Here is a 21,481-nt window from a genome sequence, read left to right on the forward strand (position 1 = left end):
AATTTGTATGCAATATAGTCCTAAATTGTATATAAAAATTAATTAAAAAGAATGTACTAACATATTAAGAAAATATAAGAATAGGGTTTTGGGACCCATAGTACTACTAATGAAATTGAACATGGCAAAAAAAGTGGGGTGTGGAGTAATTTAATGCTGTACGGTGATGAGTTGCTGAACCCATCAATATAATGCAAACCTTAGAATAAACTCGCAAATAGCCAAATACAATAAGGTGACGTTTGGTTTGTATAAAATAAATTAAAAAATTATTTTATTTTTTCGTATGCTTGATTCAACGTAAAAATATTTTTGTAAATTTATAGAAAAATTAAAGATCTTGTTTTTCGCTGTTTTAGAGAACTATCTGCATCTTGACTATATCTTGCCAGAGTTTATTTATGCACACGAAAGAATGGGCCACCGTAACACCTAAACGAAGAAAGAAAATAAAAAAAATATATATATATGGTGGTTGAGAGATAAAAGGTACATTAGTAAGCCAGTGGGGTTTACCGAAGAAAGGAGAAACAGAAGGATAAAGAATTTCGTAATGTTTCTTTTATATTTACCAATATCAATATATATGAATTAATTAGAATTTAAACTTAGAAGTTCGGATATCAATCACCATTTTTCTCTTCTATTTTAATATTGCAACTTGTTTTACACACTTTTAATTTAAACACTCGGGCCTAGTCTAATAAAGTGCTTGCCGAAGCATCAAAATTTATCATTTTAAAAATTTGAAAGTACTTTCAATTCATTTCTATTTGTATTAAAATATAATTATGACAACCGATGCAAATTGAAAATACTTTTAAATTTTTAGATACTAAAATTGAATGCTTTTAGAAATGCATTACCAAACTAGTTTTTAGAATATTGGCTTATTTTTGCCTTCATGCTCAGCTCCAATCATCCTTAGTATAGCTTTTATTTTTTTTTAAAAAAAAGTTCCCATTTTTTTATTCTTCACTAGGACATTAGGACAAGACTACTTAGGAAAATAAGAGATATGAAATTAATTCCAAATAAACTTTTAAAGTGATTTATTTTGTATTTTTATTTTACTGGATAGTTGTAAAGGCCCACTACAAAATGTGTGTGGGCCAATTTGTAGTTCTATTAGGCTTGTGTTGAACAATTCAAAAGTGTGTGCAAGTACTAAAGTGGTGGCCAGGTTAGAAAGGGCTGGAGTAGGGCCTAATAAGAGTACAGGCCTAAATGAGCCAGAAAAGTGATGGGCCGAACACGGCCCACAACCGGACACCGTAATAAGCCAACGCCCCCACGGTCGGGGGTGATCGTCACGCTCGCACCGCCCCCCGCTGCCCCTCCTCTTTCACTATTAACTCTAACCCTAATCCCGCGACCCACCTCCCTCCCCCCTTCATTCCTCTCGTTCTCTCCTTCCCTCCTCTCCTCTCTCTCTCTCTCTCTTTCTCTCTTTTTAACCCTAACCCTAATTCTTTACCCGCCGCCGCAGACGACGAGATCCCTAGAAGGTGTTCGACGCCCTTTCGAAGGTACGACTCCCCATTCTATTACCAAATTTCTAATATGGTTTCGTTTTAATGGGCGCTCATGTGCTCTCTCTCTCTTGATCTTGATGTGAAAAAAAAAATATTAGTATCAACATACCAAAACAATTGGACTGGTTTGTCAATGTTTACGGCAAATCGGGAAGGAGAAAGGGGCCAACCAAGAGTGGGACGGTGATATTTAAAATCGATCCACGAGAAGAAGATGTTGTGCACAGGTGGGTATCAACATTTGCCAGAATGATTTCTTTTGTCTCCGGCAAATAGGTACCTTCGTAACCAGGGTCAAGGTGATGAAGCAAATTGTTCACGGATAACCGTGAAACATTCAGCTGACAATCACAGGATGAGCTCATGTCGCAATTCAGTTTGGGCATGTTTGGTTGGGAATGTGCCTGGCTTGTGGTGGGAATTGGAATTGGAATGATTGCATCCCTTCGGACTCCCGTTTCGATGTGTAACCGAAGCTCTGATTTTGAATCGGACTTGTTTAATCTACCAATTTTGAAATTGACCTGGAATCCTATGGTTGAATCTCGTTCAAGGTGGCTGAAATTTTTGACTGATTGTTTTCTCCATAGATGTATGCATTTACCCAAAAACTGGAGCTGCAACTACTTCACGGGAAAAGTTTCATTATATCGAATATTTTTAATCTTTTCTTGCCTTTGAGTAGGTGTATTTTTGCTTGCATCAACTCTTTATATCTGTACATATATAAATGTAGATGCATGCAAGGGAGGCGGAGGTTTGTATCTGTGAATATGTCCTCTTGACCTCTTGTTTTCTTAGTGGACAATTGACCTTTTGGTTTATCCAGATAATGGCTGCTTAAGACCCTCTATCTTTTCTCTTTTCCTCTCAGGGCAGCGAGTATATATTGTGAGGAAATAACCTTAAACTGGGATATTGGATAAGGAGTATTGTGCATGTCCACATACTTCTTTGGATGAAAGATCCTGCAGAACTTAGTTCTTCATGGCCCAAAATTCATCTCGTCTACACCGGTTGCTCACCTTACTGGACAGTATCCTTTTTTGTATATAAGATCATAAATGCATGATTGTCATCTTATATTATACCTCCTCTTCTGGTATTGAAAACTTCTTTAATGATAATAAGCTGGCTCAACTCAAGCAACAAGGATTGCCGCTGCTCGACAAATTGGTGACATTGCTAAATCTCATCCTCAAGATTTAAACGCATTGCTGAAAAAGGTATGCAATTGGCTTCTGAGCTGCAGCTTCTAAAATGTGCTTTTTCTATGATTGTTTAGTATTCTGTCAATTGAAAATATCACCCTCCAGATAGAAAAAGACTACTTTCTATCTTCCTAAGGATTAAGTTGTCTCGAAATTGATAATTTTAATTGCTGATATGAGGCGTTTGTGACTTTAGCATATAGAACATCCAAATTTGTTTAGCTTATTTTAGAGAATGCTTTTCAGTATCTAGATCGAAATCAAGAACCCTTGTTCTCTCTTTGATACTTGGATTCCGCTGTTTCATATTCATGTATATGTGAATGATTACATGAGTAGATTTGTTGAAAAGAGAACTATTGCCCGAGTCACTACTGCTCCACTTAGCTCATATGCTGTATCCTAGGCATTAGGGTTCCTTCCAAGGAATTGAATGACTCCTTGATTATTTAATACCATCTGTTTCCTTTAGCCGTTTGGATGAATTGGAAGTCTGTGTATAGGGTGTCTATTTGACTTCTGTTTGTTCAGTTCTGGTGCTTAGTCAGATGCTTTCATATGGCACAATCATTTTTCCTATTTGAAATGTTGCTTTTTGAGAATGTCAATTTGTCTCCATTGCATGTTATTGACATGTTTGATTAGGAAATTTCCACCAAAATATTTATAGCACCAACTGTCTTATACTTTGTTCTTTTAATAGATAAGCATAAATAGCTACCATTCCCCATTGTTTGCAAATTGCAGGTTTCTCAATATCTCCGCAGCAGGAACTGGGAAACAAGGGTTGCTGCTGCTCATGCTATAGGTGCAATAGCTGAGAATGTCAAGCACGCATCTCTTAAGGAGTTATTTGCATCTGTGGAAGCAGAAGTAGTGGAGGCTGGATTTTCTGATGCTGCTAAAGACATTGGATTGGCATGGTCAAGTTTTGATCCTAACGTAGCTTCAGGTCTCACTTTCAGAAGGTGCTCTTAGAAAATGGTTATTTGTTGCTTACGTTCCTTTAGCTATTGTGTTTTTTTTTTTTGGACTTAATTTGAGATAGTTTTATTTTGTTGTGATTTACTTTATTGATGTGAATAGCAAACCATGTACGTGAACAAATGGAAATTGATTTTCTTCCCCCCCTTTCACTTGCAGTTTTGATGTTAATAAAGTGTTGGAATTTGGATCTACTTTATTGGCTTCGGGGGGACAGGTATTGGACAAGTCTATTTTGTTTGAAAATCAGTATTGATTACTGTATGATCTATATTATATTTAGTTGTCCCTTTAAAAATACATGATAAGTTCGTTTATTTGTTTTATTAGTGTTAGTTTTCTTCATGCTCACCTGCTCATTATGATTCTACTGTGTGCAGCTATTGATTGGTAAAAGAAGTCCTAAAAAATATTGATATGATTACACTGTGTTTGTTGCAACTAGCATCACTGTGTTTATAGTTTACATGCCTAGAGGTATATGTGTCAACCTGTTTTGGCCTACTGCTGTATTATTGCCATGAAGGGTCATCTTAAGAGAAACTATTAGGTAGATGGTGGTTGCTTGCTTGATATGCTATTTATTTTATTTTATTTTTTGTCAAAGTTTGTTCAACTATGTTTTTCTAATTATGTCTGTCTTGATTGCTTTTTTTTTGAGGCTATGTCAAATCAATCGTATTTGCAAAGAATTGGTATAAAATAATTTAGGGATTCTTGAAATTCTTTTTTTTCCTTTTGTTAATGCCGCAGAGGCTTCCTTTTTTTTTTTTTGTTATTTCCTGTAGTTTGAATGGCGTAGTCCTGCTGTTTTTGCTGCATAATTGAACTTAAATATAATGTTTTCTCAAATGCAATCATGCATCCTAATTATGATATTTTATATATTTAGTTTCTTTCTTAACAATTGCTGATATTAGCTGGTTATAAGAAACTTTCATACCACTAACTGTTATTTCATAACTTTTTATTCTTTTATTATTAGGAGTATGATGTTGCAAGTGATAAGAGTAAGAACCCAGCAGAGCGCTTAGCTCGTCAGAAGCAAAACCTTCGCCGTCGCTTGGGTTAGATAACTTCTCCTTTCTTCACTTTATTAGAGTTATTCTTTTAATATTTCTTTACAGGAGCAGAAATAATTGCAATTTTAGTTATTAATATTTGCATTTTGTTACCTCTATTATTACTTTTATGAGGTTTACCAGGATTTGTTTGACACATGATTGAAACACGAACAGTTTAGATTATGCACGCCTTTAGGTGCATTTACTCGAAGATGTTACTAAGATGGATGTTAGCACTTATTCTAATAATCGAGTATTGTGGACATATTTTTACATATATAGTGAAGTAGATATAACCATTATGTCATTAGATTACTTTTGACTGGCTTAAGCCTGGGAATTTTAGTTCTATGCTCATGTATGTTGTGTATATAGGTTTGTTTGATCACTTGGTACCTCATGACCTCTGTTTTCTTCTAATTCATTCGGAGATTCTCTATGAAGGAACCCTAAGATACCTTAGAATATGAAGATATCACGGGATAACTAATAGAGAATAATGCAAACAAATATTTGTTTCTCACATAGTAAATAAACGATTTTGGATTGTTACAGGTATTTTCCCTCTGTGTCTTACAGATTAACTTTGTAGTGGCATTTTGCTTTTCCTTCTTGTTGTAATCTCTCTTCCATATTTGAGAATCTTATTTTATATTTACAAGATTATTCTAGTGCAGGATTAGATGTTTGTGAGCAGTTTATGGATGTGAATGATGTGATCAACGATGAAGATCTTTTGGCACATAGAGGATACTGGGGTGCAAATGGACAGAATAGTGGATTTTATGCATCACCATCTGCACAGAATATTCAACAACTAGTTGCTACCATGGTCCCTAATTATCGTCCGAGACGGTTAAGTGCGAGAGAATTGAATTTACTTAAACGCAAAGCAAAAAATAATGCAAAGGATCATACAAAATCCTTAACGGAGGATGACGATCTTGAGGTCCCCAATTCAGCAGTGCCTAAGGACCTGTCTTCTGATCCAGCAGGGGCCAATAAGGTAAAGATCAAATAATATTCTTGTGACTATATGTCCAAGTACTTATTCTCTCTACATGTGTGCTGACTTTTGTTGATACTTGGAGAAGGCTGAAGTACGATATACTAACAGAGACAGTTTTCTGCTCTTCAGCTTCTTTAGTGATGTTAACAAGTGTAATAGTGGTCTACCATATTTTTCTTAAACTATTGTCTCCTTTAGGCAAGTTACATTGTGCCTACTTGCCTTGTATCATTCTGATTGCTTCGCCTCACAGAAGAATTTGGCGTTGATAAATGCATCAACTTCGTTACAGCTTCCCTGGCTTCGAATTAAGTTAGATGTATTATCGCTTAGATTAATCTCTTTTTTTCTTTGTAAAACAATCATGTGTGGTGGAGCTCTCGTCTTGAATTGAACTAGTATCAGCCAATTAAGGGTTCATGTATACTAGCCTTCCTTTTAAATCTCTTAATAGGATCTAATTGTTATAAGATTTAGTTATGGCTATTCCTCTCAACATCTTGTTTTTATTGATTACCTTGTTATAATAACATTTTAGTTTGTTGTCATGTTTTTTGTTGTTGCAGAAGTGCCGAAATTAATGGTCTTATTTTGAAAATGCCTTCATCTTCATTCAAATTATTCTTGCTATGTAACTGTTTGATTTTTATATATCGTATATATTAATGTCTGTATAGTTGTGTATCTACACTCCATTAAACAGAAAATTTCACAGGATGGAAGTTGTGGGATCAGTTATTCTTATGAACGGAAACTATTTAGAGCTCTTTCTTATCCTAACTTTAGTTTATTAATGTAGATAAAGTTGTTCATTTAGAGTTTGTGTCGGTTTCTTTTGCAGGATTTGGCAGATGCAATGGAATTTGAAGACAATCCAGATTTTGATGAGAGTGGGCGATGGCCTTTTCAACAATTTGTGGATCAGCTTATTCATGATATATTTGACCCTAGTAAGTCTCTCTTTTTTTTTTTCCCTTTTTTCTTCAGGTAGTAGTATACAGATGTTGCCTGAACTATATGGTACCATGAATACCTGAAATTTTAATCCTTCTAGCCAACCTTACAATATGTTTTATTTAACTACCTGACCTTTAGAGCATCGCATTATTCTTAACCTTTTTTTTGACAGAAAATTCTCTAACCAAACAGATTATTCTGTTGTTTGATGTAATGTTTTATAATTTTTTAATGGAAACCATTAAATTCTAACACAACACCAGAATTTTCTGAAATCACCGTAAAGATCTAGTAGTAAAATAATAATTTGAAAGTTCAGGCACTCATTTCAGAATGCACTGGGGTCAGGTAAGATCTGTATCTTTTACCTTTCTATTATACTGGTACTACATGTTACTGATCCCCAGTTATCACCAGCTTTTTATCTTGGTCAACCACCTAACTTTTTGTTGGTTGACAGTGTGGGAAGTTCGTCACGGTAGTATTATGGCACTGAGGGAAATTTTAACATATCAAGGTGCCTATGCCGGAGTGTATTTTCCCGACCCTAGTTTGGAAAGGCCTATTGCTGAAGTTGATGGTAAGAATTATTTGGGTGTGATAAAAAGGTCTCGAGAAATTGATCTAAATGAGCAATTTGCGGCGGATGAGTATGAATCTGACTTGAAGAGACAAAAGTTTGCCGATGACTCCAATCCTTATGAGATTAAAGCTAGCAGTTTAGACAAGGAGCTTAGCAATGGTTGTTACACAAATGTAGAAGCTGGTCCTAGGGAATCAACTCAAACATTTGTTAATGAAGTCCCTAATAGTGCCTGTGTAAAGGCAGAATTGGATTTATGTAATAATGGCTCTACTCCATCATGCAAAATTGAGGATTTAAGTAGCTCCAGTTTATCGGCTGGTTTTCTTGCAAGTCTTCCTCAAAACTCCAAGCTTATGAAGCTGATTAAGTTGGGAAGGCTGTCGTGGATTAAGAACTGGGAATTTCTTCAAGATTGTGCTATTCGGTTTCTCTGCGTACTCTCTTTAGATCGGTATGTGCATAGCAAGGTTTGGTGTGGTTAAAAATTCCAATCATTAGTTAAGCATTAAAATTGGAATATTCAGTTATGCACTTTTGCTCTTTCTTTGTTTCATGCCCTTTGTGTTCTCTTTCTATGTGCTTTATCAAATAATGAAATAAACCTGAAATTTTGTTTTGGCTATTGTTTATTTGAGTTTTTTTTTCCTCGTAGCTTTGGCGATTACGTGTCTGATCAGGTTGTGGCCCCTGTTCGTGAGACCTGTGCTCAGGCTCTTGGTGCTGTGTTGAAGTTTATGCACCCTTCATTAGTTCATGAGACTCTGAATATCTTACTACATATGCAGGTATATGTTATTTTATGCTCTTTTGTAAATTCTAAACCTTTGTTAAAAAATGCATTCCCTCGTATGCTCTTTCTCTTCTTTTCCTTTCAGTATAGGCAAGAATGGGAGGTTCGTCATGGAAGCCTTCTTGGGATAAAATATTTAATAGCTGTTCGACAGGTACTTGACCTTACTTGTGGTATTCTCTTTAACTGCTAAGCAAAGAAATGACTGCTGACTGTCATCAGTATTATAGAGTCACATATTAACTTGACATGTTCAAAACTGCTGTTTAATATATATATATAAAATTGAGCTAGAATACTTTTAGAAGTACCAACTCCTTGGTGCTTCTAAGTTTCTAGCCCTTGGATCTACTTCTTGATTACTAATAGCTTTTGGATCAAACACTATTTCACCTACCACTACCTACCACCACCTACCACCATCATCTCAACCTCACATCTCTCCATCCTACGGCTAAAAACTCAAAAGCACCACCTTCATGGTGCTTTTGAAAGTATTCTAGCTCTCTCTCTCTCTCTCTCTCTCTCTCTCTCTCTCTCTCTCTATATATATATATATATATATATTCTCCTTAAAATGAAACTGTAATGTGTTAGAAGCCTGATTATTTTATGGCAGAACATTATGGTTGAATGCTATGTTTGAGCAACAGGAGAGGAAAAACGTAAAATTTCTATTTGGCAATGCATATCAAATGTGATTTGCATGTTTTAGAACTAAAAACAGCTATTAAATTGGTGTGTTCTTAAAATGAAGGACCATATATGTATAATGTACAGAGGAGAATATTTTTCTAGAATGCAATGCAGCTAGAGGTCCCCTCCCCTTCCCCCTGGCCCCCCCCCTTCAAACAGTGCACACACACAACAGTGAATGAATGGCTGTTTCTCAAACAGAAAAACAATGGTGTGGAAATAGTGAGAATATGCCCTAATATGATCATTTACATATTGTGATTTTCGGAGTGTGAAGGGTATTAAGTTCCAACTAGAGGGTAAATTTTATTTTATCATCTAGAGTGTTGCGTGGCAAGGAAGTTTGAGTTTGCTTGTTTTAAGTTTCTTGTTAGGTTAACCTTCTAGCATGCACAACAAGGTTTGGTTAGCACTTATTGCATTTAAGGTTGGTTTTGATAATCTGATGTTTAAACTTCATAGTGTATTTATGTTTTCCTTTCCCTGATCCAGGACATGCTTCAGGATCTGCTTACCTATGTCCTCCCTGCCTGTAAAGCTGGGCTGGAGGATCCAGATGATGACGTGCGAGCTGTCGCTGCTGAGGCACTGATACCCACTGCTGCATCCATAGTCTCCCTCAATGACCGTATGTTACAGTCGATTATGATGTTGCTTTGGGATATTTTGCTTGATCTCGATGATTTGAGCCCGTCTACGAGCAGGTATTTATCATCCCGTTTCATTGTCCTCGTCACAATGGAGAAAGGACCTATTATAATAATTGTCTTTGAAGTTCTTATATAGACAACTTAACATTTAGCAGCAAAAATGGTCATTGCTGCTGTCTCTTGCTTTTGGTTATACTAGAGTTGTTAGTTAATTTCAGATGATCTGGGGAATCAATGGGTTATAATTTTTTTTTTTTTTGTGTTGCATCACGTAACTTTTCTACATGTCCTGTGCTATATTAGGTTTAAAATCAGGTTTATGGTGAAACCCAAATAATTTTATTTCAGTATTTTGAGCAATTTTATGTCATTAAGTTTCATAGTTTTTTTAAATGTATCAATTCCCACAGCCCATGCTTTATTTTAGGAAATAACATCATTTTAGACAATTGCTTTAACTTGCAAATAGCAAATTTTATGGTCAATAACGAATTGTTTACCTCAATATGGTGTTTTCCATTGCAGCATTATGAACCTGTTGGCAGAAATATATTCTCAGACTGAGATGTTTCCAAAGATTTTGGGCTCATTGAACTTGGTGGAGAAACAAGAATTTGATCTTAACCAAATATCCCAAGTTGATGAACAAGGTGAAAGCACCAAATTTAAGGAGAATCCTTACTCATTGGCCACTCTGACACCGCGCTTGTGGCCCTTTATGAGACATAGTATTAGTTCAGTTCGCCATTCTGCTATACGTACATTGGTATACCCACTTTTCTGTTGTCCAGTTTAAATTTTGGGATCTTTCTTTAATGGTTCTTCTCGCTAGATGCAACTGCCTTTTTCCTTGAATTGAGGCTTCTTTAAAGTAGAAAATTTTGTGCCCACAGTTTAACCTTTTCAATTTCATGAGCTTATGCAGGAGCGGCTTCTTGAAGTTGGTAACACTAAGAGCTCTACTGAGACATTGACTTCTAATTTGTGGACGACTTCTATCTTGGGCGATGCATTGAGGATTGTTTTCCAAAATCTACTTTTGGAATCCAATGATGAGATTGTTCAGTCTTCTGAGAGGGTTTGGAGGCTTCTGCTTCAGGTAGTCTGATTGCTCCCAAACAGCTTGGTTTCTCTTTGCTCTTCTAGATATAAAGAAGGTCAAAATATATGGATTTTATCTTAAGAAAATTTGAACAGAACCTGAAGTGTAAAACTAGTGAATTTACTATCTAACCTTTCGTTACTTCTGTTTTTGGAAAACTCCAACTTAGGCCATAAATGTGACAATTTCTGTCAAAAAATTGTTATTGAATAGTACATCAGGTAACAGAATATTTTTTTAGGTTATAGAACATTCCATAAAAAGAAAGTCAAAAATTCTATTAAGGTTGGTGGATATTTAAATAAACATTATTTAAGGTTAGGAAGTAAAATCAAAATTTTTGTAGCTTAGGTGCCCATTTCAAACTTTGCCAGAGGTCATGTAAAGTCTGTAGAGGTAACGGTTGGGGTAATTATCAAAGATGTAAGTAAACACAATTCTTTTAATTGCAGTGCCCAGAGCAGGACTTGGAATCTGCTGCGAGGTCATATTTTTCTTTTTGGGTTCAGCTCGCAACCACCCCATATGGATCCACTTTGGACTCGACGAAAATGTTCTGGCCAGTTGCACTTCCGCGCAGAAGCCATTACAGAGCTGCTGCTAAGATGAGAGCAGTGAAGCTGGAAAATGATACTACTGATAAAGTGTTTTCTTTTAATTCTGCCAAAGAAAGTGCTTCTCCAGAGAAAAATCTTGATGTTACTACCACTACGGTTACTAAAATAACTGTAGGTGCTGACTCCGAGAAGTCTGTTACTCATACACGTGTACTCACTGCAACTGCCTTGGGGATTCTTGCTTCTAAGTTGCCTGAGAGTTCCTGGCAAGTTGTTGTTGATCCATTGTGGAATGACCTTATCTCTCTCTCAGGAGTCCAGAGACAAGTAAGCATCCCAGTTTTATTGGAATATATATATGTATATATCCCTGCAAGATTATCTGTTCCCACATATAACCCTGCAAACTCTGAATTTTCACATATGCATGTCAAAAGTTAAGGTTTTGCATATATACCTGAGTACTTACAAATATATCCCTCATAAAAGCATTTTCTAATGTCATGAACCAGATCTCTCCAAAATTAAAGGTATCCTTTAATGAATCTGCACTCTCGAGGGTTATATGTGAAAATTCAGGTTGCTTCTGTGGAAATGGATGATCTGAGTGATTCATAAGTTTTGCTTGTGTGATAAAATAATGGCTATTTTTGCAGGTAGCATCTATGGTTCTTGTAGCTTGGTTCAAAGAGCTTCAAAGCAGGGATCCAGCTCTAAGTCGAGTCTTGCTTGGTGTTTTGGACCGTGTGAAAAAATGGTTGCTGGATTTGCTAGCATGCTCAGATCCTGCATTTCCTACAAAGGATTCAATTCTCCCTTATGCTGAACTTTCAAGAACATACTCTAAGATGCGTAGTGAGGCCAGCAGTTTGTTCCACATAGTTGAATCTTGTGGCATTTTCAAAGAATATTTATCTAGTTTTAACTCTAATTTGGACATGATTGGTATTGATGAGGCAATTAATTTCGCTTCGAGGCTCCCATCACCTGCCGAATCACATGCCGCCTCTAATATTGAAAAACGCCTTTTGGATGAGTTAGAATCAGCAAAACAACGACTTTTGTCTACAGCAGGCTACTTAAAATGTGTTCAGGTCTATTGCTTATGCCATCCTTTTCACATCATTTTGCTCTTGATCTGGGCGGTTGCTCTTAATATTTTAACAAACAGCTATAGAAGTTTTTTTTTTTTGAATTGATCATGCCTACTTTATTTTTTTTTAATTTCACATGCATTTTTCTGATTTGAAGTATTTGTGCAGAATAATTTACATGTTGCAGTCTCAGCATTAGTTGCTTCTGCTGTAGTATGGATGTCAGAGTTACCTAGTAGACTTAATCCAGTAATTTTGCCTTTAATGGCTGCTGTCAAAAGAGAACAGGTATGGGTTTTTCATCTTGATATCATTTGATAATAGATCATTTTAATCTAATTAATGGCCTAAACTAAATTATGTTTAAAATGTGACACAGGAGGAAATATTGCAACAGAAGGCTGCCGAAGCCCTGGCCGAGCTAATTTATAATTGTGTTGGTCGTAAGCCTGGGCCAAATGACAAGCTAATTAAGAACCTCTGCAGCTTAACATGCTCTGATGTTTATGAGACACCGCAGGCTGCAGTCATAAACTCTATGGAGGTCATTGAAGAACAAAACTTGTTGTCTTTTGGGAAGGCAGGCAGCAGTCAAAAAACTAAACTTCCAGTGCTTTCAGCCAGTGAAGATAGGTCAAAGGTGGAAGGTTTCATAAGCAGACGTGGGTCAGAAATGGCACTTAAGTACCTGTGTGAGAAATTTGGGCCTTCACTATTCGATAAACTTCCAAAATTGTGGGATTGCCTAACTGAGGTTCTCAAACCCATATATGCTGACGGTCAGCTTCCAACCGATAACCAGCAAGTCTTACAATTAAGCAGGGCTTTTGAGGATAAGGAACCACAGACTTTGATAAATAACATCCAGGTTTTTTTTTTCTTTTTTGCTTATTTTGCTAATTCTTTTGAACCATGATTTTGGGGAGGACAATTCATCTTGTATTTTGTTGAAAGAATTAAGGAATATCAGGTTTCTCGTCATATTAAAAATTTGTGGAGACAGACGGTTAAGATAGCAGTACATTGAATTTTCTTGTTGTCAGCTCTGCTTTGGATGAACATATAGAGGTTTCGACATGTATATTACATGTCCAATTGAGACAAACTATTTGAAGGATTGTCCTATTACTTCTAAATACTTCTATTACTTGATAAGATTGATCTACCATTTTATTATCGTTACTTTGTATTCTTTTTCTCTTCCTTAACTCTCTCCCTTGTCTAGGCTTTCTCATGTCTAGAAGGCTAGATGCTCAATTTACCTTGGGGCTGTGGTAGCCCAAACTGCAACCAAAAGAATTAGATTGCACTATCTGTAACTGGGCTCATATTTTCTTTACAATCCCCTTCCGTTTTTTGACCCTTCTATTGCTAGGAATAGGCTCCATTTACTAATGATGTCGTTGATAGCATCATGAGGATCTCTGAACCCCAATTGTGGTACTTTGATCCTTGAATTGTTTGTTATACTATGTCCTAAAAAAAGCTTGGATGATGTTGCTGACTATTAATATTTGTTACATAGATGAACGCTTTACACATACATTAATGCCTCTTCTTTCAAGCAGGTGATTCGTTCAATTGCACCTTATGTTGTCGAGTCATTGAGACCTCAATTGCTCAATCTACTTCCTTGCATTCTTGCGTGCATGCGCCATTCCCATGTTGCAGTGAGATTAGCTGCATCGCGATGCATCACCTCAATGGCGAAGTCAATGACTGCTGATGTAATGGGTGTTGTGATTGAGAATGTTATTCCTATGTTGTCTGATACATCATCAGTTCATGCAAGACAGGGTGCGGGGATGCTTGTCAGCCTTCTTGTTCAGGGGCTGGGTGTGGAGTTGGTACCTTATGCTCCTTTACTTGTAGTCCCTCTCCTCAGGTGCATGAGCGATTGTGATCGTGGGGTCCGCCAGAGTGTGACTCACAGTTTTGCTTCCCTTGTACCTTTGCTACCATTAGCCAGGGGAGTTCCTCCTCCTGATGGGCTAACTGAACGCCTATCTAGGAGTACGGAAGATGCGCAGTTCTTAGAACAGCTTCTTGATAACTCTCATATCGATGATTACAATCTATGCATCGATCTTAAAGTGGGATTGAGGAGGTATTTCATCTGTTTATCATTCTTTTGTTTGATGTTCTTTTTGTCACTGGTAAATAATTTTTGCTTCTCGTTAATTTTAGAATGCGTGCCTGCATGAATCCAAGTTTCCATTGCAACAATGTTCAACAAATTGCATTCTTTTCTCATGTACACTGGCATGTGGGGAATTTACAGTTAGATGATGCTTTTAATTTGGAATTCTGGTTGGTGAATATAGGTACCAGCAGGAAGGAATCAACTGGTTAGCTTTCCTAAGGCGGTTCAAACTGCACGGCATCTTATGCGATGACATGGGGCTGGGAAAAACTCTTCAGGCATCAGCTATTGTAGCAAGTGACATTGCAGAATGGCGTGCACAATGTAAAGAAAAGGATCCAAAGTCTTTGATCATCTGCCCTTCTACATTAGTGGGTCACTGGGCATATGAGATTGAAAAATATGTAGACAGTTCTGTGTTGACTACTCTTCAGTATGTTGGTTCCATCCAAGAGAGAACTTCACTTCGTGGTCAATTTGGTGCTTGCAATGTCATTATCACATCATATGACATTGTTCGGAAGGATATTGATTATCTTGGCAAACTAGCTTGGAACTATTGTATTCTAGATGAAGGCCACATCATCAAAAGTTCAAAATCCAAAATAACTTCTGCGGTGAAACAGTTAAAAGCAGAACATCGCCTTATTTTAAGTGGCACACCTATACAGGTAACATTAGCTCTAGCTGGGTTTCTTTTCCTTTTTCTTTCCTTTTTATATTTCTTATTTAATAGCAGTTTGTTATTTATGTTGTCTAATTAAGTTCGGATGAGATCCATTTCCTGCAACCATTTGCTGTCCACAACTGTGATAAAGTTCAATTTTAACTGCAGAATAATGTCTTGGAGTTGTGGTCTCTGTTTGATTTCTTAATGCCTGGGTTTCTTGGGACTGAAAAACAGGTAAAATTTTGTTTTAGCACAAATAGAGTTTCACTTTCGACTTGATTTTACTTTCTTGACTTCAGTAATGACATGTGAGTTATTCCGCTGATTGTCATGCTTGTTGGATTTTTGTTGTTTTTAAAGTTATTACTATATGCTTTCATATCACAGCTATTGCTTTGAAAAGGCACATGATCGATTGGTTTGAAAACTGTAAGACGTACTTGTGTAACATATTTCCTCAAAGAGTAATGCTATGGGTGTCTAAACACTTAACTGCAAAGTGAAGTTGATGAATAAGCTTTGCCACATGTCAGGTTCATCTGTTTAGACGTGATGTCCACCTCAAATACCACATTTAATCTGCCAACTTCTATAATAGGTTAATAATTAGGGTTCAGTGGATGTGATAAAAGATGACTTTTCATATTTACGTAAGAAAATGTGAGTTTTCATTATGTGCGGTTATGTACTATTATGTAAGACAGTCATAAATAGGAATGCTAGATGGGTAACCATATGGCAATATGGATAGAAACTGATTGACTTGAGATTGCTTGTGTTTTGAGCTGAGCTAAATAGAAATAAGATTGTTCCATTGGTGGTAAAGTGAGAAACTTTCTAATTGGCTTCTTTTACACTTCTATGTACTGAACTTTCTGCTGGCTTCTACAGTTTCAAGCTACCTATGGGAAACCATTGCTAGCAGCTAGGGATTCGAAATGTTCAGCTAAGGATGCTGAAGCTGGGGTTCTTGCGATGGAGGCTTTGCATAAGCAGGTGAAATTCTGAGTACATATTATATGTTCATGCTGCAGAAAATTAGTAGTTTCACTTTTCTCGTTATTTGAAGTTCTTTTAACTGTAGGTCATGCCATTCCTCCTTCGGAGGACGAAAGATGAAGTCTTGTCTGATCTTCCTGAGAAAATTATTCAGGATAGATTCTGTGACCTTAGTCCTTTGCAAGTTAAACTTTACGAACGGTTCGCTTATTCGGATGCGAAAGAAGAGATATCAACCCTTGTAAAAGCTCATGAAGGAGGAGAAGAATTAAATTCTTCACGGAAAGCAACTTGTCATGTCTTCCAGGTTCTATAGCTGAGTAATACATTTCTGTTCGTGATTTTCTTTTGAGACATATTTCTAACTTCTGTTATTTTGATCTATGAGTTACAGGCGTTGCAATATTTGCTAAAACTATGCAGTCATCCATTGCTGGTCGTTGGTGATAAGCCGCCAGAGTCTCTCCGGAATGTTCTGTCTGAAGTTGTCCCAGGATGTTCAGATATTGTCAAAGAACTTCATGAACTACATCATTCTCCTAAATTGGTTGCTCTTCAAGAAATTCTTCAAGAGTGTGGCATAGGATTGGATGCATCAAGTTCCGATGGTGCTTTGACGGTTGGACAGCACCGAGTTTTGATCTTTGCTCAGCATAAGGTAACTTATCCATCTCTAATCAGCCGTTGGGTCTAACGGCCTGTTTGGCCAGGCTGGATCTTCCGCAGACATCTTTTTTATGCAGAATTGTTCGAAGAGCACCAACGTCTGTTAAACCTTCTTATAGCTTCCCTCTGCTGCAGAGGCAGAATCTTCAAATGGATCTTCTGCTTCTGGAGCGATAAGCTAATTCCAGCTTCTTACTGCTGCAAAAGCTCCTAAATATTTGGTAATGTTTACCAAATGCCTATCAGCTGCATATTGGAGTAGAGAAGCAGTACTAAAAGTTAGGCCAAATGGGCACAGATGCCTATTGCTCTGCCCTTCACTCTTATTTACCTTTCTGATCTCATACTTTATGTCAACATTTTTGCAGTCTTTTCTTGACATTATTGAGAGGGATCTTTTCCTGTCTCGTATGAAAAGGTCAGTCTTTGCTAATAGTTTGCTACCTGTGTTCATCTACCACTTCCTGTGCCGCCGCCTCAATTTATTATTAGCTGATTTGACAGCATATTCGTTTGATCTTTTGAATGGCCTGATTGATCTTTTGCATTTAATTAGAGTATCTATGCTTGATATAATTAATAATTTCTTTCTATATTGTTGAATTGACCATTGCTACCTATAACTTTTCTACAACTCCTGATTTACTTAATGCAAGAGTTTTCACATATGGCAGTGTCACATACTTGCGCCTAGATGGTTCTGTTGAACCAGAGAAGAGATTTGATATCGTCAAGGCATTTAATTCAGATCCGACCATTGATGTACTACTGCTCACAACTCATGGTAGGCTTGCAAATTAGTTATAAGTTGTTTAATTCTGGGAAGACCCTGATTTTTCTTCTTTTTTATTTCCTCCTGGTTATTGCAGTTGGTGGGCTTGGATTGAATCTAACATCAGCTGATACATTGGTCTTCATGCAACATGACTGGAATCCCATGAAAGACCTCCAGGTTTGTACGTATGCTTTTGTTGTCCGTTCTTGTTGAATCCATCTCGCTCACTGTGAATGGTTTTATATGTAGTTATCTTGCATTTGGTTATATATGGGTCTTTTTTTATACTTATTTAGGGATAAATGTACCAATACCCCATGAACTTTCATGCTTTATCAAACAGGACCCCAAATCCTTAGTTTTTGAAATCTACCCCTTTGTTGTAACACTGCAATTGACACTTCTATCTGAACAATGTTCATTGCCTAGTAGTTTCACTTTCAAATCAGCCCTCTCGCTAGATACTAACTATGAAGGACTAGACAGCCTATCTCTTTTGTGTGGTGAAAATCTTATGCCTTATTCTTGTTTTGTAGGCAATGGACAGGGCTCACAGGTTGGGGCAGCGTAAAGTAGTGAATGTTCATCGCCTCATCATGCGTGGCACCTTGGAGGAGAAAGTGATGAGCCTCCAGAAGTTCAAGGTGTCTGTTGCTAACGCCGTCATCAACGCTGAGAATGCTAGCCTCAAAACCATGAACACTGGCCAACTGCTTGATCTTTTCACCTCTACACCTATCATCAAAAAGGTGACCCGCTCAACCCCCCGTCTTCCTTTTGCATATAAATGTTCTACATATATACCCCTGAAAGAATCATTTATCTATTTTCATTGTAAATAAATTAGTTTATTTTCATCAGCTCAAATCTTTAGTTCAAACAGCCTGATGTTGATTTTGCGAGGAAAGTGATTTTTCAAGGAAAGAAATTGGGCCAAAATTCGAGTTTATTCTAGCCTCACTATATATTTATTATTTGTATTAAAATTCATAGTTTACATTGCGTAGATACTTCATGTAAAATGTTCCCATTTCAGTTCAATAAGATAACATTTTCGTGACGTCTGTTGGCTATAAACATGTTTTCTGAAATCCCTCTTTTAACAACAATAAAATGGAAACAGGGTGGTGGCATCCTTACGGGGGGCAACTCCAACAGCGATCCCGATAAAGATTCGAAACCCAAAGGAAAGGGCTTGAAAGCCATCCTCAGTGAATTGGGAGAGCTGTGGGATCAGTCGCAGTACGCAGACGAGTACAATATCGACAATTTCTTGGATAAGCTTAATAATGGCTGACAGGTTACCAATCGCCGCCGGTTGTACAGTGTAAATGGCCACAAGATTTTGATGTGTCACACCCTTTTGATTCTTTTTGTTTCCTTGTACATGGCCTCATTTATTAGATCAAGAGGAAGCTGGCTACTAACACATAGGTGGTCTTTCGTCCTACTTTTGTTTTTGGGAGGTTAGGGTTTAAATCTACCCCTGCAGAGTAGAAGAGAGATAGAAGATCCTCCCGAAGCATGATAAGTGTAAATTTGAGGAGTTGTATATAACCTTCGGCTTCTTTTATAATCGAAGTTGCAGCTCCTTTTTTTAATTTTTGTGCTCTCTTCGAATCTATGGTGATGGTTTCTTGGTAAAAAGAAATAAAGAGAGCGTGTAATGGATGCTTTGTTTAGTCTTATCATTGTGAATGGTTTTGACAATGGAATGGAAAGAGAGGATGGAACTATGGAAGTTCTTTATCTGGTTTTGCAGGTGAACTAAAAGGGAAAGGAAGTTATTTTCCTTTTATATTTTGCATTTCCGCCGTTTTATGTGAACAATAATCCAGGTGGTGACCGACTGTCCCTAGAGCAAGTGGCAAAGGGCTTGATGGTTGGTACTCGAGACCCAAGTTCGAATCCTAATTGATTCACGTTTGCAGCTAAGTTTATTTCTAAATGAAATAAATGAAGCGGGTAGCGTGCTATCTATCTCTCAAAAAAATAATTCAGGTGGTGGTATGTAGTTTGCTACTTCACTGCAGGATAATCTATGTATTAGTTCAGTTTCAAAAGAGTCTTTTTTTTTTTGTTTCTCCGCATTAGTGAATTTCAAGCTTTCGTTTAATTAGAAAAGTAGTTTGAAAGGAGAAAGCTAATGAATGGTGGATAGTAAATAATTGACCAGTGTGGATGCATCTTGTGCAGTGTTGCTTGCTTTTCTGGGTTAAAATAGGTTTAACTTATCTTTCAAAAAAATGCAAATTGGAGCTTAAAACTATCTATCTTCTCCATCTCTCTTGCGTTCTAAAATAAATAATATTGACGGTGTGGATCGGAAAGTTATATTATTGAAAATAATTTATAAGTATAAAATGTTATATCCATAAGAATATAGGACTATAAGAATATTGTACCCCTACTATATATATATATATATATATAGAATTATGTTACTATATTATTAATAGTACCAAGCCCTTGTTACTATTGAGTTTTCGGTCGTTGGATAAAAAGATGTGCGAGTATTCAACCAACCATCCACTCAACCTAGGGGACCACTATCATTCTAACTGCACACAATTTTTCATCAAAAACCTAATAGTACCAATGACTTGGTACTATTAATAGTATTCCAGCCAAAGATTATATATATATATATATATATATATATGCACACGCACTAGCTAAGTGTACTTATAACGTACGTAAAAATTATTTTAATAGTTATATTAAATTAACACAAACTTGTGGATCATATTTATTGAAAAATTTACAATAAAAATTTAAATTTAAAATAATAAATTTATCCATCATATTTTATTAAAAAATATGTCATATTCTAATTTTAAGTTTAGATAGTTGTTGTAGACAATAATAATATACTATTATTTTTTGTTTTATAAAATTTGAGTTTAAATAGTAAATTAATTTTAATTTTGGATTTAAAAATAAATTTGTAATGTACACATTTTAATTAAAGTGGATTAAAATTAAATTTAAATTTGAATTAAATGTGAGTTAAAATTTCGATACTTTTAATTTAAACACATACTTAAATTTTGGATTCATCAGATTTAAAAAAATACAAAAATATTTAACGTGTAATTAAATTTTAATTTTGAATTTAAGATGAAATAAAAGTATAAAATCAAATGAGATCAAAACATAAATATACATCTGAAATTAAATTTAAATTTGATTGTTAGTTGCAAACTTGCAATCAATAAAAAATTAATATAAAAACTAAGTATTAGTACATAATATTGAAATATCTAAAAATATTCATCTAAAATGAAAAAATATGAAATGTTTTTAAGATTATCTCTTTGAGAAAAAAGAATTAAAATTTTATTTTGTCATATTACTTATTTTGCATAAGAGAAAAAGGAACCAAAATATTTTTTCACCAAAAAATGGATTCGTCGACATAACAAAATTCAAAATAAAAAAAAACATTTAAAATTATGAAACTTTGAATAAAAATATTTTGAGAGAAGGATTCGTTCAATATATATATATATATGATATATATATATATATACACACACACGCGCGCACCGCCCGTAATGATAACCTCGGTGTTTTCTGATGAATACTCCACCGAAAAAAATGATTTGCGGCAAAACAGAGGATACTGCAGGGGCGGTGAGCCCACCGGTAGTGACGAGACTCCCAAAGCCACTGCTTTCGATATAGTCCGGCCCGGCCCAATGTGGCAAACCAAATCTCGATGCCTTACGGGCCGAAATCAATTGACTACTGGACTCAATGAATGGGCTTTTAACCGGCCCAATATCAAGACATGAACTTCCATGCGGCCCAAAATACTACCTAATTGATATGCGTCCTTTTCGATTAGTTTATTTATTTATTTATTTATTTATTTATTACCAAAATTTCAGAAAAGTTTCAATTTTTCGTTTTGACCTAAATTTTAAAATAAAAAAATATTTACAAATTATGAATTTTTGAATAATTTTTTTTTTTTTGAGAATGACTAAT

General features: G+C 36.0%; 1 protein-coding gene across 3 annotated transcripts; it reads left to right on the plus strand.

The window, feature by feature from the left end:
• On the plus strand, positions 1,326–19,237 carry LOC109712229 (TATA-binding protein-associated factor BTAF1). Of its 3 annotated transcripts, none has more exons than XM_020235680.1 (30): positions 1,326–1,529; positions 1,634–1,762; positions 2,410–2,571; positions 2,667–2,761; positions 3,494–3,714; positions 3,890–3,947; positions 4,716–4,797; positions 5,472–5,800; positions 6,645–6,753; positions 7,221–7,797; positions 7,999–8,131; positions 8,222–8,290; positions 9,325–9,536; positions 10,008–10,248; positions 10,408–10,581; positions 11,037–11,468; positions 11,798–12,235; positions 12,404–12,523; positions 12,615–13,103; positions 13,804–14,342; positions 14,560–15,049; positions 15,214–15,282; positions 15,940–16,044; positions 16,133–16,354; positions 16,442–16,705; positions 17,082–17,131; positions 17,388–17,497; positions 17,583–17,665; positions 18,025–18,237; positions 18,612–19,237. In XM_020235680.1, the coding sequence occupies exons 3-30, from the start codon at positions 2,523–2,525 to the stop codon at positions 18,783–18,785; spliced, it is 6,147 nt and encodes a 2,048-aa protein (XP_020091269.1). In that variant the 5' UTR covers positions 1,326–1,529; positions 1,634–1,762; positions 2,410–2,522; the 3' UTR covers positions 18,786–19,237. The 3 variants fall into 3 exon arrangements, with proteins under 3 accessions (XP_020091269.1, XP_020091271.1, XP_020091270.1); XM_020235682.1 differs by having other exon boundaries at positions 2,415–2,571; XM_020235681.1 differs by lacking the exon at positions 1,634–1,762.

The sequence above is a fragment of the Ananas comosus genome, linkage group 6 (genome assembly GCF_001540865.1).
Source record: "Ananas comosus cultivar F153 linkage group 6, ASM154086v1, whole genome shotgun sequence".
NCBI classification, from domain to species: Eukaryota; Viridiplantae; Streptophyta; class Magnoliopsida; order Poales; family Bromeliaceae; genus Ananas; species Ananas comosus.